Raw genomic sequence first — 18,727 nt, 5'->3', positions numbered from 1 at the left:
ATGATGGCCGGTCACCTGAGCTACATCAGCTAGGGCCTGATAAATATATTTAAAGCACATAGAATACAACATAAAATATGCCAGAAATTATATTCTTTGTAACTATTAGGCTTAATAACAAATTTTAGATGTCAAATTAATATACAAGAGGGTACATAATTTTTTTTCTGTATATTCAAAAATCTGCACATGGAAGTTTATAGCAGCTTTATTCATAATTGCCAAAACTTGGAAGCAACCAAGATGTTCTTTAGTAGGTGAATGGATAAACTGTGGTACATCCAGACAGTGAAGTATTATTCAGCACTAAAAGGAAATAAGCTATCAAGCCATGAAGAGAGACAGAAGGAACTTAAATGTATATTACTAAATGAAAGAAGTCAATCTGATAAGGCCACGTACTGTATGATTCCAACTATATGACATTCTGGAAAAGGCAAAACTATGGAGACTAAAAAGACCAGTGGTTGCCAAGGGTTAAACAGGAAGGGGGGATGAACAGTGGGAGCACAAAGGATTTTTAGGGGCATGACACTATTCATTATGATACTATAAAGATGGATCCATATCATTATAAATTTGTCCAAACCCAAAATGTACAACACCAAGAGTGAAACCCTAAGGTAAATTATGAACTCTGGGTAATGATGTGTAATATACTGATGTACGTACTAGGAGTAAAGCTTATTCAAGACTACAATTCCAAGGAAAAGAATATTATTTTAGGGTGTGACATTGTTGTCACATAGGGAACAAGCTAAGGATCCTCGATGGGCCAAGGGCCTGAAATCAGGACAAGCCAGCAATTCTGACTATACAAACACTATTCTTTGACAAGGGAGAATTATGCTTGAGGAGATTAGGATTGATCTGCAATTCTAGTGAGGTTAGCAATTAGAAATGTCTGCTCATACTGATTAAACCTCTTTTAAGAGGAAATGAAGGGTGTATTCTCTGTTCCCCTAGGGACGTCAGCTTTTCATCAGCCATCTTATGTTTGGTCATGTGGTGGCACATATGGTGCCACATGAAGACGTTTCAGTCAACGACAGACCGCAGATATGACAGAGGTCCTGTAAGATTATAATGGAGCTGAAAAGTTACTATTACCTAGTGACATCATAAGGTCGCAACACATTAGTCATGTGTTTGGTGATACTAGTGTTAACAAATCTGCTCTGCCAGTCGTATAAGTATGCCACATAAAATTAGTTCTGCATAGTACTTACTAATAAATGACTATGTTGCTGGTTTATGTACAGTTGACCCCTGAATGCAGGCATTAGGGGTGCCAACCTCCCACACAGTCGAAAATCCACATATAACTACAGTTAGCCCTCCACACATGCAAATTCCCAACTGCGGAGCTGGCCCTTGAACAACTTGGGTTTGAACTACACAGTCAATTGAAAAATACCTGCTTATAAGTGGACCTGCTCAGTTCAAGGGTCAACTGTATTTACTGTACTGTGCTTATTATTTTTGAGCGTTCTCTACTTATAAAAAATAAAGCTGCTCTAAAACAGTATGCATGTTGCGCCTCCAGCAGCATGATACATCTAGTTTGTTGCATTTCTTAATGGTATCATTTTCTCGTGCTTGCGCTTGATTTGACCTCGTGTTATTTTATTCATTGGCCCCTAAGTGTGCAGAATCCACTGCTAATGTTGCCAGTAAGAGGACAAGCGATTAAGAATTACGAAGGTGGAAAATCAGTGGTGGTTACTGCTCACCAGTCAGGCATGTCCCATTCCACCATAGCTACGATTTTTTTTTTTTTTTTTTAATATATCTTCATTGATTTTAGAGAGAAGAAGGGAGAGATAGAAACATCAATGATGAGAGAGTCATTGATCGGCTGCCTCCTGCAAGCCCCCAACTGGGGATTGAGCCCACAACCTGGGCATGTGCCCTGACCGGGAATCAAACTGCAATCTCTTGGATCTTAGGCCCATGCTCCACCGCTGAGCCATGTCAGCCAGGCCACTACACAGTCAATCGTGAAGAAAGAGAACAAAGTGATGGAAACTGTTAAAGGATCTGCTTCATCAAAGGCAATGAGACTAAGAAAAATTCGAGAAGGACCTTTATCAGACAAGGAGAAGCTTCTAATAACCTAGACTGAAGACCAGACACAGAAGTGTATCCCTTTCAGCACCATGATGATTATGGACAAAGTGAAAATTTTGTGATGTTGGGGGGGAAAAGGCTGGACCTGACTACAGTGTTGACTTTACTGCTCTGGGTGGTGTAAACGATTCAGGAATTGTTATCCCTTCTGTGACATGAAAGTGAATAGGGAGTCTGTGAGTGCTGATGTGAAAGCAGCTGAGGAGTTTTTTAAAACTCAGATAAGCTGACTGTGGAGGGAAATTACTTGCCAGAACAAATATTCAGTATGGCTAAAACCTCTCTATTCTGGAAATGGATCCCTAAAAGAATTCTTATCCATAAGGAAGCCAAGTCAATGCCAGGTTTGAAGGCTTTTAAGGACAAGATAACAGTCTTGCTTGACTGCAGTGTTGCAGGTTGCGTATTGAAACCCTTTGTCATCTGGCACATTGAGAACCCCAGGGCCTTCAAGCATATCAGTAAGCACACACTGCCAGCATACTACAGGAGCAGTAAGAGATCATGGGTGACCCAGCTTCTCTTCCAAGATGCCCTTTTGAACTGCTGTGCCAGAGAAATGGGGAAGTACTGTCTGGAGAATAAAATACTTTTCAAGACTTTGCTTATTGTCGATAATGCTCACACGCAGCCTCCTCCTGGGTGATCACCCCAATGTCAGGTGGTGTTTCTTCCTCCAACACCATCTCTTTGATCCAACCATTGCATCAAGGAGTTACAGCAGTGTTTAAGGCCTTCTGCCTGAGGAGGACCTTTGCCCAGGCTATTGCTGCAACTGAGGAAGACAGCAATTCTGGAAGGATTACATCTATCACTGCATCGAGAACCTTGCTTGGGGGGGAGGGGTGATGCCACGAAGGAGTATATGAATGGCATATGTAAGAAGACACTCGAGATTCACTTGTAAGCTAAAGGCTTTGCCAAGGATGAGGCTGCAAAAATTCCACGAGGCTGTGGTTGAGGTGGCACACAGCTTCACCTTGGTGCAGGTGAGGGTGACCTCGATAGAGATGGTTCTGGGGACTGACTGGGGTTACGGGAACTGGTACATGAATGTACAGCTGAAGAGGCAAGAGAAAAGAAAATGCAGAAGAAAAAGAAGAGATAAAATTCTTAAGAAAATTCACAGTGAAGGGTTTAGCAGAAGCTTTTGCAGACCTCAACAAGATCTTTTAAAAATTTGAAAACAGCCCGGCTGGGCATGGCTCAGTGGTTGAGCATCGACCTAGGATCCAGGAGATCACGATTAGATTCCTGGTTAGAGCACTTGCCCAGGTTGCGGGCTCGATCCCCAGTCGGAGGCAGGAGGCAGCCAATCAATGACTCTCATCATTGATGTTTCTATCTCCCTCTCTCTTCCTCTCTCTGAAATCAATATTTTAAAAAAAAATTGAAAACAGACCCAACACTAAAAGGCTTTCATTAATAGAGAGAAATGTTCATGGTACATTATCTACTTACAAGCAAATCTATGATTTTTTTTAAAAAACAAGCAAACCACCATGGCCATATTTCTGAAAAGAGTGACACCTGCTCAAGAAGAGCCTCAGGTAGGTCTTTCAGGGGATATTCCAGAAGAAAGCATTGTTATCATAGGAGACGAGGGCCCCACGCATGTTACTGCCCCTGAAGAGCTTCCAGTGGGACAAGATGTGGAGGTAGAAGACAGTAGGTGATATTGATGATCCTGACCCGTGTAGAATTAGGCTAATATGTGTCTTTTTTTTCTTTTTTTTTTAACAAAGTTTAAAAGGTAAAAATTTAAAAATAGGAAAAAGCTTATAGAATTAGGATATAAAGAAAATATTTTTATACAGCTGTACAGTATGTTTTAAACTAAGTGTTATTACAGAAGAATCAAAAAGTTATAAAACTGTAATGTTTATATAGTAAAAAAAAGTTATAGTAAGCTTTACAATGTTTATAAAGTCTACAGTTGTGTAGGGTAATATCCTAGGCCTTGGCATTTACTCACCTTTTTCTCACTGACTCACCCAGAGCAACTACTGGTCTGCAAGTTTCACTCATGGTAAGTGCCCCATACAGGTGAACCATTATCTTTCATACAGTATTTTTACCTTTTCTATGTTTAGATATGTTTTAATAGACAAATACCATTGTTACAGTATTGAGTACAGTAACATGTCTACAGATTTGTAGCCTAGAGGCAATAGGCTATGTTCTTTGTTGGATGTATGTTTTGTATATATTTTCTCCCAATCTATAGCTTGAAATCCTATTTATAAACTTTTGATAAAAGTACTTCTATGTACCTTCAGAAAATTTTGTGTAATTTAAATATCAAGTCTTTAAAACCATGAGGATGGGTTATCTATTTAGTTTTTTAATTTGTTGGTAATATTTTGCAGTTTTCAGTGTATGTATCTTATACATCATGTCAGGTTTGTCCCTGTCCAGTTTCTTAATGCTGTTGTAAATGGTATTTTTTTAAATTTCAAATTCCAGTAGTTCATTGTTAGCTTGTAGAAAGATGATTTATTCATCTTGCATGCTGAGACCTAGTTAAGTTCATTTTTAGTTCTATGCTTTTTTGTATATTCCTTAGCATTGCCTACAGACAGTTATGGCATCTGTAAATAAAGACTTGACTTCTTTCTATCCAGTCTTGATGCCTTTTTTTTTTTTTTTTTTCTTGCCTACAAACACTGGCTAGAACCTCTACCATGATGTTGAGTAGAAGTGATGAAACCTATATCCTTGTTTTTTGCGAAACTTCCCCTACAGGCTGTTTTCTTCCTACCTCTACGACGTCCATTGTTCTAAATCATGTTCAGAGTGTTCATATGGGTTGGAAGGAACAGTATCTAGGAGTTGACTACTGCACTTTAGAGCTAGGATTGTGTTTTAGACTAAAGATTGTTGTGGCCAAGAGTGAGTTTGTCATCTGTGATCTATGTATGGAGTGACCTATAATATAGTCTGTGTGGAGATCATTTGAAATGAATATGTTAACATACTGTTGCAGGATAAGTTATAATATAGGGTAGATGCTGGCTTTAAATAAATTTTAAAAAAACCTTTATAAGAAAACAGGTAGGCCTACCACCAAACACTCCCATGTTCTTACTCATAATCTAACAAAGTTTCATTTTCTCAACATGCTCTTCATAAGTATTGGTGGCTTCAAGAAAAGGGATAATCTTTGGTTTGAAACTGCCATCTTTTGACATAATCTTCTATCCCATTAAATGAAATGTTTGTGTTCAGAATGATCTATTTTGCAAATTGTTACATATCTCCTGAGTCAGGTACCTACTTCCTGATACTTTAAGTCAGCATATAAATAAGAGAAAGTAAAACGCCTTGGCCAGTGTGGTTCGGTTGGGCATCGTCCGGTGCACCAAAGGGTTACTGGTTCAGTTCATGCTCAGGGCATAAGCCCAGTTTGCCAGCTCAGTCCCCAATGGGGGGCATGCAGGAGCAGCACATTGATGTTCCAGTCTCACATCAGTCTTCCTCCCCTCCCTTGCTCTCTCTAAAAATCAATAAAAATATTTAAAAATAATATGAGTAAAGAGGAAGTAAGTATTGAAGAATACATTTTGGCAAAGGGGGAAACTTACAAAGCCTATCTTAAACTGTGGAACTTAGTAGGGTATATGTTATGTGAATTGTGCAAGCAGATGAGTTAAAGGAGGCATTTAGTTATTTACAGTAATTTGAGGAATTATGGTAACTGACAAAACACGTAGTTTCCTAAATGGTGAGGAGGCGCTGTCTTCCTTCAAGCTACTAAAATCTACGGGCAGTACCATGGCCTTAAGACTTCATGGTGATGTCCTTAGAAGATAATGCCTGCTAGACAAGAACACTGAAAAACAATTCAGTTGCTTGAAAGCTTGGTGTAAGGGTGGGAGTGTTTGTTGTTGGCAGTGCTGGGTGGGAGCACTTTATTGCTGACATGCTGTTTAATTTTATATCCTTCAGATACTTGGGTTTGAACGTCATTCTAGAATCCATCTACCCTGAAAATGCCACCAGCAGTTGGAGGTCCAGTTGGATACACCCCCCCAGATGGAGGCTGGGGGTGGGCAGTGGTAGTTGGGGCTTTCATTTCCATCGGCTTCTCTTATGCGTTTCCCAAGTCTATTACTGTGTTCTTCAAAGAAATTGAAGTTATATTCAACGCTACCACCAGTGAAGTGTCGTGGATATCCTCCATCATGTTGGCTGTCATGTATGCTGGAGGTAAGTACCCACTAAGGCCTGCTGTTTTAATGTTCATTAACCAGCCAGAGGCTCTGTATTAGGTCACTTTTTTAAGTGTCTCATTCAGTGAGGTGTTTTGAAATGTTATTTCTTGAAGCTTTACGTTTAGTCACATTTTTCATTCTCATTGGCAGTGACAACCTTTGCTCTGTTTTCCCCTATAGTAGTCTGAAACAGAAATGAGGACTTGTGATTTGCTCCCACTTAGTATCATTGAGCTTTAAAAAGCTCTCAGAAAAATGACACATGCACAACTGATTTTTCTTACTGTTCTCTGCTGGACTGCAGATGTAAACTAAGATTTTTAAAAACTGTTGTTGGGAGAATTAAAGTAAATCAGGCTAACCTGAATAGCTAATTCAGATAAAAGCTTTTCATGGTGTTAGAATTAAAGAAATGAATAAAATCTCCCCCTTGTTCCTTGTGATATTATCAGTCCTAAAAGCATTTCAGCTGCACCTTAAACTTACATTTTACCATTTTTCCCCCTTCTGTCTTTGACACATGAAGGAAGTGTGGAGAGTAAGTTAGTGCTTACTTAATAACATTATTTAAAATACTGTTTGTTTCACTTTGGAACACCAAATCACAACATGTAGAAGTCAAAACCTAACATAGTACTTAAAATAACATAATTGCTTAGCGGAGATTCTAAAGCCACATGTATTTATTTACTGGGATTGACAGTGTCTCATGTTGCTTATTTAGGCAAGCTTTTGATTCTGGTAATCTTATTTTTGGTAGGGATATTTCTTCCATTGGGGATTTTTTTTTTTTTTTTTTAGAGAGAGTGGAAAGAAGAGGGGGGGGAGGGGGGGAGAGAGAGAGAGAGAGAGAAACAAACATGGATGTGAGAGACACACATTGACTGGTTGCCTCTCACACGTGCCCCAGGTCCAGGGATCGAGCCCACAATGGAGGTTTTCACCCTTGGCTGGAATCGAACCCGGGACCCTTCAGTCCACAGGCTGATGCTCTCACTGCTGAGCCACACCAGCCAGGGCTAGAGTGTTGTTAGGGGAGGAGACCTTAGTTACCTGCTGCTAGTTGATTTGCTTGAGTCGCTTGGAAACCCCCGTGTTTCCAGTTCTAGTGATGTCCTCGTACCATTTCCTGTCTAAATACTGGAAACTTCACAGCATTAACGTGGACTTCACAGAGTCAGCAGTGTGGCAGTATTTTGATCTTTGTAATTCTGACTATACAAAGTTTGTTTCATGAGTAATTTATATGGAAATACTTCATTCGTAATTTATATGGAAATACTTCATGCACAAGCTGTAAATACAGATTAATTCCAAACCAGCTGAGGCCTAATGTTTGCATGAAGTAACTTACAAGGTGAATGAAAACTTTTTGATACACATGCTTGGTTGAGCCTGAAGTCTGTCCTGGCAGCCAGTTACTGACCCAGCACCTTACGAGAGACTTGGTCCTCTCAAACACTAGGATGTTGAGAGCTTTCTTTCCTTCCTGCATGTTTATTACGTGTACAGATACATGCATTCATACGAACATACATACGTAAGTACATACTTACCATAATTTGAATTTGGGTTCCCTGCAGCCAGAGCCTGTTCTTTTAATCTTGAAACACCATACTGCAATTCTGAATAGTACTACTAGAATGTAAGTAACTGCAGAATTTTCCATAGTATTTATGGAGAATATGTTAACATATGATCAATAGTATATTCTAAATATATACATTCTATATACAGAATGTTTTTAAAATAGACTTACCATCTTCTACGGAGCTGAGTATACAGTAAACAGTAAGGTCATGATTTACTGTGCTGAGAGAATAGGAGTATGATTTGTCTGTCTTCTGCTTTACAGAATGCAGGTAATGGGAAGACAATGGGCTGGATTTGAAACTCAGGTCTCACTAGCTTTGTCACCGTGCACGTTCAAAACATCCCCTTCCCTGCTGCTGCACTCCAGCAACCCTTTCTTACTTATAGTGATCTACCTTAACCAGCCAGATGGGTTATGTTGTTTTGTAAATAAGGTGGTCATTTCCACAAGTTCATATCCATGAAGTAGAAACATAAGTATTCTTATAAATAAATGAAATTCAGTAAATGTCATTGTGTGTAATCAGCAAATATTATTAGTCTGTGTGAGTTATGTTATAGCTTTTAAACCATTGTTTGCTTTGGATAAGACTTTCTTATAATTAAGACAAATTTGGAAATGGGAAATTACAGATTATACCCATTTGTAGCAAATAAGGAGAGGCCATTTGATTTTTGTACTCAAAAACATATATGGGAAATGCATAAAATCTTTTTTTTTTTTTTGATTCTTAATACTTCACTTTTTATTTGTTTCCTTCTCTCACATTCAAGAAAAACTGATTTTTTTTGGTATGTATCTATTTAGCTGAGAAAATTTAATCCGGTTCTCTTAGGTAACACTCCATTTCCTGTCCTCTAGAGGCTTTAAACCCAAGCATATTTTCACCATTATCTGACTGACTTTTCTTCTACAAGAATTTTTTCCCCACAGTATTGGCTAACACGGAACAGTAATATAGGCATGGAACCAGGTTAACTCTCTAAAAAGCATTATCAATTCAATACCTGAGACATCTAGATGTAACTGGGAATAGTTTTGTTTAGTTTTGTTTTAAATTTACATGTCCTAGTTGCAAAACTATTTAAACTTGGAAAAAATAATTATGCGTTTTGTCTTCGGGTTTTTTTTTCTTTTTAAAAACTAGTACACAAGTCACATTTATAATAATGTGTAAATAATGCTCTAAAATCATATCATATCAGGGTGCCTGTCCAAAAATCAAAGCAAACTTACTGGATATATGTTGATCATATCCTAGCTACATTAAGAAGCTATAAGCATCCATTACCAAGGCATTTTCAGCCTGTTTTGCCTTAGAAGAGAAAGACTAAGGGTCTAGTCTTTTATATTTTAGTCAAATTCCAACCAATATATCCAGATATAAAAGATACACAATTAATGGTGTCTTAGCCTCTTTCTTTTCCAGTACACATACCTATGACTGTGAAATAATTACAGAAAGCAGTATTCTTACCATTGCCTTTTATTGTATCCATTTATTTTGGAGGACTTGTCACTTAGTGTCTCCCATTATTGCGTTGTGTAGATGTGAGGGGGTAGGTTCCTTTCCTCTCTGCCACTAAATTTCTGGTTCTTTCATAGGTCCTGTCAGCAGTGTCCTCGTGAATAAATATGGCAGTCGTCCGGTCATGATAGTTGGTGGCTGCTTGTCAGGCTGTGGCTTGGTAGCAGCTTCATTCTGTAACAGTGTAAAGGAACTTTACTTTTGTATTGGATTCATTGGAGGTGAGTTGCTGTTTCATTTTTAAAGAAATTCCTGTGATAACAGTAAGTGTTCATTGTTGAGTGAATAAATGAGTTGAAAGAGATGATTGCATCCCTTTCCTAAGAATAGTCAGTGGTAGTAGATAAAATGTGTCTTTTATTTTCATCTCTTTATTAGGAAAGTATTTTTATATGTTTGTGTATTTTTTTTTTAGAAAATGCTTATTGACCACTTTTTTGTGTACTGATTTGAGAATAATGCATGATGACTTTACATGTTAAATTAGCCATTTGCATGAGATAGTTATTTTCCTAAAACAATTTTGAAAAACATTGAATTTTGGTAAAATACACATAAAACTTACCTTAAACTTTTTTTTTTTTTTTTTTTGCCTGTACAATTGTTTATTTATACTGGGAGCAGCCCTCAAAGCATAGGTATATTAAGCCCAGACCCGGACAGTGGCTATGTCACCAGGAACAAGGGGCTTATGGTACACAGTGCTTCATTGTAGGTTTGTTTCCTATATTTAGAAGATCATATCCACCCCCTGACACTTGATAGTTTCATTCACTTGACCTTTCCATTGATAGATGGAGGTCAAGGTCACATATTCAGATCTCACAAGATGGCTTTTTTTATGAATCTGAGAGTCCCTAATTCAAGTGACTCTTAGGAAAATCGCCACTGGCCCTCTTCATGGTAGCAGAATCAGGGCAGCACCACTGGGGCCCACTAACTTAAATGCCTGCACCCAGAGAGCAGCGGACAACTGGCAGGTTCCACTCAGGCCTCAGCTAGTTGCTGCGAGGAAATCTCTCTTCTTGATTTTTAAATATGAAAAGAAAACAAGATCCTGTAGTTTGCAGTGTAAAGCAGAAAACGCAGTAGATGCTGTGAGAAGAGCTGTCACCTGGACTGTGTGGAGAACCCATGAATTTGCTGTGCTACTGCTTGTCCAACAACCTGCTCCAGTTCTTCGATGGAAGCATTACTTAGTTGCTGGATACTTGGGAACTTCTGAAGCAGAAGGGAAGCTTTAACTTTTCCAACTCCTGGGATCTGCTGCACAGTTCGAAGTAGGGACGGCTCAGATCTGAGCCTGTTTCTTCCGGAGAAAAGGATTCTTACTGGGCTCCTTGGTTTGCTCTTGTACTAACTGGATAATGACGCAGGACGCTTCCATCTGGCTGGCCACTGGAAGCAACACCATCCCAAGGTCCAGCACAGTAAACTTCTGTATGGCTGGGAAGTACTGTTCACTCATCTGCATTTTTTCAACTACTACAATTCCTTTAAGATTACTGGAATTTCTAACGCGAACAAGCCTCTTGCAGTAGCTATTTCCTGCCACCAAATCAGCTTCTGTGATATAAAGAATGCAGGATCTGACACATAAGTAAAAATCTACTGGTGCCAGGCCATCCTCAAAAAGGGGTTTAATTTTCCCTTGCATGCCCTGTGCCAGCTGCAACCCACACCATTTCTCACTGGCAACAACGTGCCCAAGAGGCACGTGCACAGGGCCTGTGCCACCGCGGGGGTTCCTTTCCATGGCGGCCTCGATCTAAAGAGGGAAATTCAAGCCTGCAACACAAGGCGGTCCTGCGCATGGCCCCTCATTCCACTCGAAGCCTGGGCGGGCCTTTGGCAGGAGCTGGTCTTCAATGTTCGCTAATTATTTGCCAGAGTCTAAGAACCAGGACTTTCTTGTCCTGGTAGCCCCGTCCCTCATTTTCGTCACCTGCCTGGCCCCTGACACCCCAGCTCCTTAAACATTTTTAAGTGTTCAGTTCAGTGGTATTACATATATTCACATTGTTGTACAAAATTCGCCACCATCCATCTCCAAAACATTTTTCATCTTATAAAACTGAAATTTTATAGCCACTAAATAATAACTATAATATGTCCTCTAATAATGAGGATCTTTGTCTCCTTCCATTACTTATACCTTTATTTTAATCTATTTGTCTGGTTAAGTAATTCCAAATATGTCTCTGACATTTATTACAGTATGTGATTCTTTTTCCCCCTCCTCCTCAGGTCTTGGGCTTGCCTTCAACTTGAATCCAGCTCTGACCATGATTGGCAAGTATTTCTACAAGAGGCGGCCGTTGGCAAATGGACTGGCCATGGCAGGCAGCCCTGTGTTCCTCTCTACCCTGGCCCCCCTCAATCAGGCTTTCTTTGGTATCTATGGCTGGAGAGGAAGTTTCCTAATTCTTGGAGGCTTCCTACTAAACTGCTGTGTGGCCGGAGCCCTGATGCGACCAATAGGGCCTCCACCAACTAGGGTAGAGAAATATCAGTCTAAAGAAACCACTCTGGAAGCTGGAAAGTCTGATGCAAAAGTGGCAAGTGATGCAAATACAGATCTCATTGGCGGAAACCCCAAAAAGGAGAAACAGTCAGTCTTCCAAACAATTAATAAATTCCTGGACTTCTCCCTGTTCACTCACAGAGGCTTTTTGTTATACCTCTCCGGAAACATGCTCATGTTTTTTGGACTGTTTGCTCCTTTGGTCTTTCTTAGTAGTTATGGCAAGAGTCAGCATTACTCTAGTGAGAAGTCTGCCTTTCTTCTTTCCATTTTGGCTTTTGTTGACATGGTAGCCAGACCAAGTATGGGACTTTTAGCCAACACAAAGTGGATAAGACCTCGAGTTCAATATTTTTTTGCTGCTTCTATCATTGCAAATGGATTGTGTCATCTGGCAGCACCTTTGTCATCCACCTATGTTGGATTCTGTGTGTATGCAGGAGTTTTTGGCTTTGCATTTGGGTGGCTCAGCTCAGTTTTGTTTGAAACACTAATGGACCTCGTTGGACCCCAGAAGTTCTCCAGCGCTGTGGGGTTGGTGACCATTGTGGAATGCTGTCCTGTCCTCCTGGGGCCACCACTTTTAGGTATAGTATATCTCCCTATCTCCATGGTTCTGTTAAGATAAAACAGGCACGAAGATTGGGAAGATGACAGAAAGCAGAGATCAGTGAGCCTCTTGCTAGAGGAGAGCGAGACTTTCTCATTTCTTCACCCTCGATGCTGGCACAATGCTTGGCACAGCATAACTGCTCAAATACTTATAAAATTGAGTTAAAATGAACCATCAAGCTGAAGGGGGAGTAAAATATTTTTACATATGACATTGTTTCTTAAAATGTTTTCTCTTTGTAAAACTTACACATTTACTCTGCTTCACTCACCACAGTCCTGACACATCAGCCTTCCCCTGGCTCCTCCTGCTGTAGGGTCTCCCGCCCATGGTGCGCCTCTGCCTAGAACGCCCACCTGTGATGGCCAGAGCAGAAGCGGCCCGTCTCCTATTGCTTTAGAGCCTTGGCTTTCTGATTGGTTTGCTCCCCATCTGTCTCCCCTTCTAGAATGAAAGTTCCCTGAGGGCAGAGACCTTTTCCAGACTTCTTTGCCATCTCTCCAGCACTCAGAACAGTACCTTGCTCACACAGTTCATGCCCAATAAATACATGTCCAGTGAATAAAAATAAATAAATCTTGCATTCTTATTGTAAGAAAACATGAAAAATACAGCTCCACCTCTAAAGCACCGTGGTAACTGCATTTTAATAATGGAGTTCATTTTAATAGTAATTAAAGCAGTAGTAGCAATAATAGTAGCTACCGCATGAGCGCATAGTGTGCTGTCCTATCCCGTGTCCTTTTATACCTCACAGTCTGTGAGGTAGGGACTGTTAGGGCTCCCACTTCATAAGTGAGGAAAGAAGCTTTTAAAGTGAAATAATTTGCTTTAAATCACACAGCTAGTAACTGAGTATATAACTGGGGAACTTTTAAATAACTGCTCAATACATAACACATAGTGAGAAATAATTTGGCCCTTTCTGAGGATGTAACTCCTGCTTCCTTCCGCCATACCCAGTGAGTTGCCAAATCTTGTCAGTTTTCACTTTCTAAATCTCTCTGTAATCTATACACTTTCCCCATCGCCATACTTCCCTTATCCATAGTTCCTGTCTGGGCTGCTCCAGTAGCCTCCTCACTGGTCTGCCTGTATCTGCTCTAGTTAGCCATCAGTCTGTTTTCTGCTCTCCAGGCACAATTATCCCTGCAAATGCAAATCTGGTATTTCAGCTTAATCAGAACGCTTGAGGAGTTGTTTCCCATCTTCTTAGGGTGAAGATCAAATTCCCTAATGTGGCCTACAGGGCCCCCCATGGTCCCCCCCACCCGCCTTTCCCACCAGCCTCATTTCCTACCCCTGGCATGTGCTCTCCTCCAGCAGCCTGGCCCTTCTCCCTTCCCCTCTCCCCCGTGCTTCCTCCCACCACAGTCTTTGCACTAGCTGTTCTCTGCCTGGATCCTTGCCCCACCCCCTCTCTGCCAGATAACTCCTTCCTCCTGTCAGTCTGGGCTTAGTTTACTCCTTAAGAGAAGCCTTCCTGACCCTACTTACTGGTCCTACCCCGTTTTCTGCTTTCAGCCCTCCAGGTAGCACTGGTCACAGTTGGTGTAATTATTTAACATCTCTCCCTGCCACTAAACTGTAGATATTATTTCCTTTGCTCAGCCTTCTCCTCAGGGCCTAGGAGACCCAGTGACTGGTCTATGGAAAGGCTCAGTAAACAGGCTGAGTGAATGATGCCCTGAGTTAGAAAACCATATGGAATCCTATATTTGAGTTGGTTATATGAAGTCCTTCATAGATGCAGAGTAGGGTTTTTCAGAGTTTATTCCTTGAAATGCCAATTAGATGAGATGCTAATGAATTTTACTATAACAGGGATTTCATGACCAAAAAAAAAGTTTGGGAACACCAAGTTAAATAGATTTCTTTCCTACAGGACCTTGTAAAGCCTTTGGCATGCTAACGTGCACTGTGAATCTTTACTAGAAAAGAATAAGATGTGCCGGTTCCCAAAACTACTGACTTTGGAAACATCAGGGAGGTGTCCTGCAGGAGAGGTTGCAGTTGCAGCTTCAGAGTCAGACTTGCTGGGTTTAAAGCCAACTGTTACTAACTTTGTGACCTTGGGCAAGTTACTTAAGGTTTCTGTACATAAGTATTTACATTATACAATGGGAATGATGATAGAATCTGCCTGTTGTGAGGATTAAGCACTCGGAATGGTGCAAAGGTATGGACGTTAGGTAACGTTTTAGCATAGGACGAATCTTCATAGAAATGCTCTTTGGGAAATGCTGATATTAGATAAAGAGCTTGGGCCTGGGTGACGGAAATGAGCTCTATGACCTTGGGCAAGATTCCTAAACTTTTTTATTTATTTTTTAGTTTTTAGTTTTATTCAATGATTTGAGAGAGAACGGAAGGGAGAGACAGACATCAATTTGTTTTTCCACTTATTTATGCATTCATTGGTTGATTCTTGTATGTGCCCTGATGGGATCAAACCCACAACCTTGGCATATCGGGACAATGCTCTAACCAACTGAGCTACCGAGCCAGGGTTCCTAAATCTTTATTGCAACCATTTTTTCCATTGTGTATTGAGAAAACTGATTCTAGGTGATCTCTAGTTCGTTACCAATTCAAATTTGCCAAGATTTAATTACTTTCAAGTGGTTAAAAACAACAGTATGCAAGGCCAGCCAAAATCAAGTGTCACATCATAAACAAAAGGTAGGGTCATTTTTAGTAGTTCCTTTTAAGACTAATTTGTCATCTGTGGGCTGTTTGAGAATTGGGTTGACATCTTTCCGAATAGATCCCTGAGCTTTATTTGGGAAAGGGTATTACTTAACTGTTTACTGGGTTGTTGTTTTGTTTTCACATCTTTAGGTCGTCTCAATGACATATACGGAGACTACAAATACACATACTGGGCCTGTGGCGTAATTCTCATTGTTGCAGGCATCTATCTCTTTATTAGCATGGGCATCAATTATCACCTTCTGGCAAAAGAACAGAAAGCAGAGAGGCAGCAGAAAAAGGAAAGTAAAGAAGAGGAGACCGGTGTAGATGTTGAAAAGCCAAAAGAAGTTAGCGACGCAACGGAATGGCCAGAGCAGAAAGGCACCGAAGAAAACCCCAAAGAGGAGGAGAGTCCAGTCTGAACCTGTGGGGTTAAAGGGCAAATGGAGCAGCTTGTGACCCAAGATACCTGAAAATGTTCTACTGGCCTGTAATCTCCCAGTGGTGCTCAATGCAAATAGTGGACGTTTGTGTGGAAATCCTACCAGGTGTTCCTTGATGGAATTTTTGTTTCACTCCTTACATTAGCCCAAATCTAAAATGCCATATCCTTTGGGGAGGGAGTGGTTGGCAAAGAATGAGGGAAAGAAGTTGGATATGTTTTTTTTAATCTTAGCTTTTAACAGTGTCATGAAGATTATAATATGTGCCTTAAGTTTTAGTCTTTAGAATCTTTAAGGAGCCTTAACTTTTCAACCCATTCTGCTGAATTCATCTATTTTAAGTGTCCATTACAAAGAAAAGTAAGTAACTTGTTCGAAGCAAATCTAAAATTTAAAACTAATCTTGCTTCAGTGTTATTTGTAACATGGTGTCACATTATCACTGAAAAACTGTAGAAATCAGTAGTTGCCTGGCATATATGCCTGCCTGCTATATATTTAGGAAACTTAAGGCATACAATTTTGGAAATATCTTGGCTATTCTAGACACATTGTGCTCATCAACGCCCGTCTGGTATCTTCTTAGGATGCTTATTAGTCCAGTTCTTGAGTTGATTTCATTAAACTACTATTTCTGCACCCTTTGCAAAGACAAATTTTGAGTCCTTACAGATTCTTGTCCCTTTTGAGATCACTTAGTATTATTTTTTTCACTCTAAAAGTATTAAAATATGCAAAACTACATGTCTGTGCCTCCTTAGTAAATCCAACATCTCTAATTAAATGCAGACAGATATTTCAAACAGCAGCTGAATTCAGCTTAAGTTTTTCTAAAACCTCAGTTAAACTGTGAGACTTAGAATCTTTTCGTTGTTGTTTTTCCTGGAACTTTTTCCCCTTCAACTCATAGTGGTTCCATTTATATCGATGTCTAGCTTAGAGCTGTGTGTGAGATATTAGGTCTTTGTGTGTTTAGTTTTGGTGTGTGTGTGTTGTTTTATTATTTTAATGTTTGCTAATTAAAGAGAGCCAAAGAGATTTGGCCCCAGGCAAACCTATAAGGATAAGGTTGGGAGGGAAGTTGCTGAGTGTTTTTTGTTCAATAAATAACTCCTTTCTTTTTTCTGAGAAGTTCTTAAAGAAAATTATGTTTTGGTTAGAATTATTGGACACATTTTACTCTCCACACAAACCTAAAAATTTTGTGACTCATTTCACTTATTTGAAAAGTAGAGAAATGGATTTGTTGTAAGGATAGGAGGGAAGACGGACCAGAATGAAAATGAAATATTTTTTAACCTAATATCCTTTAAATTGAGGTAGACCAATGACATTCAGTGAATTATATATTGTATTCAATGTATTTTAAAATATTATTGTAATTGACAGAGTGAAAGTATAGATAAAAACCTTGTGTAAGAGGCTGGCTTTTCCAAATAAACTTTTTTTTTTGAAATGTTTCTTCCTCCAAATGTTTTAAGGAAAACATTACTGTCTTTTCATTATTAAGATTCAATTTGACCCTTGCTAATAGTAAATTAAATCATTCAGTTTATGTGCTTTGGGCTTTGTGTATATGTTTTTTTGTGTGTTTTTTTCCTCCTTTCCTCTTTAAGGCAAGCAAGAGGGGAATTCTGAAACCACCTCTCTGAAAGCATCCAGAGGAGTGAACCTTCAGGACACAATGAGCGCTCCCTTCCTCTGCCTGAGTGTCACGGCAGATGGAGGAGCTGTTTCGGGGAGAACCTGCTGTGACCGCTGGCAGGCTTGGCTCCAAGCCTGGACTCTGCCATTTTCCTTGGACCCGAGTCCATAACCTCTGTGTGCCTCTTTCGCCTTCTCTAAAGATGAGACCACGGTCATGAGGGAGTGGAAGAAAAGGAAGGGGGGTAGCCAAAGCAAGTGTCTAGGGTTATTTTACCCCATCCCAGTTGTTGAGCTACGGCCACACATAAGCCCTGTTGTTGGTCTTTGTCATTAACCGAATCTTGTCAGTGGAGGGAGGAGGCCTTTATGGTCCAGATTAACCACCACTTAGAAGAAGGGCGGGTTGGGAAGCTGCTTCATTCAGGAGCAAGGGCCAAAACCCGGCTCAGCGGGAACTAACCCATTATTCTCACCCAGTCCAAGGCTGGCTTTCCCCCCTGAAGACGCAGGCTTAAGGGATTTATTCAAGATCAGTTTTGGAAACAGAGCCAACACCGAAACCCACGCTCAGCCCCTCTGCCCTCCACCCTGCTAACGAGCAGCTCCTCCCGTCGCAGTGCCGCGTTCAACAAGGAAGCCCCAGGCGGCCGGCCCAGCCTGCTGTCGCTCACTCTGTGTGGGAACTAAGTTTCACTCCACAGTTTCAGTGGCTGCTTTGGGGACAGAAGTGCCTATCTTTTCTCTGCCCCACACCCTCTGAAAGTCACAGAACATACGCAGTCTTGGTGGTGCCCCAAAAGCTTCAAGAGTACATGCGGAACAGGCTCCCAAGTCAAAGCTAGAAAATTATTTAAGAAACTGACGGGTTAGACAATCGTAGATGATCTGGTGCCAAACAGGACTGTATTAGTATGTTACACTCAAAATCTATTGAGAACTTAAGTGATCGTAACTCAGATAAATGACTTATTTCTACAAAAAATATTCAGGAAAGGATGACGATAAATTATGGAAAATTCTGAAAGGGGTTTTATCCCCGATTTAATCACACTGATGAATAAAGCCTCTAGATTCTTACGTTGTCTAAACTTAGAATTGTATGTCTGTACTATAGAGATATATATATATATATATATATATATATATATATATATATATATATATGTCAGTATTAATCTTGTATTTTAAAAAGGAAAAAATTATTAGCCATTTGATATTTCTGTATGAGCCAATGTTTTGCTGTATTGAATTTCAGATGGATGAACTGGGTATTGGTTTGTCTGAAAAATCTGAACGTCTGGATTTAACCTTCCCTAGCAAATGGTTCACAGTATAACCAT

General features: G+C 40.1%; 1 protein-coding gene and 1 pseudogene across 5 annotated transcripts in view; one reads left to right on the top strand and one right to left on the bottom strand.

Annotated features, from left to right (window-relative positions):
- SLC16A1 (solute carrier family 16 member 1) overlaps positions 1-17,314 on the top strand; it is a 30,690-nt gene extending 13,376 nt beyond the window's left edge. For 3 of the 4 annotated variants that reach the window (XM_081121959.1, XM_081121960.1, XM_081121962.1), the window contains 4 exons: positions 6,079-6,339; positions 9,544-9,687; positions 11,714-12,577; positions 15,445-17,308. In XM_081121959.1, the coding sequence (XP_080978085.1) occupies positions 6,123-6,339; positions 9,544-9,687; positions 11,714-12,577; positions 15,445-15,719 (1,500 nt within the window). In that variant the 5' untranslated portion in view covers positions 6,079-6,122 and the 3' untranslated portion in view covers positions 15,720-17,308. Of the gene's footprint in view, positions 1-966; positions 1,071-6,078; positions 6,340-9,543; positions 9,688-11,713; positions 12,578-15,444 lie in introns of all 4 variants that reach the window. The other variant, XM_081121961.1, reaches the window with a different exon arrangement.
- On the bottom strand, positions 10,530-11,222 carry LOC308549416 (Fanconi anemia core complex-associated protein 24 pseudogene; annotated as a pseudogene). Its single transcript has one exon. The product of its transcript is annotated as a Fanconi anemia core complex-associated protein 24 pseudogene (transcript).
- Positions 17,315-18,727: the final 1,413 nt, after the last annotated feature.

Source organism: Miniopterus schreibersii (assembly GCF_964146895.1).
Source record: "Miniopterus schreibersii genome assembly, chromosome: 19".
Lineage (NCBI taxonomy): Eukaryota > Metazoa > Chordata > Mammalia > Chiroptera > Miniopteridae > Miniopterus > Miniopterus schreibersii.
This window is presented reverse-complemented; position numbering and strand designations above follow the sequence as displayed.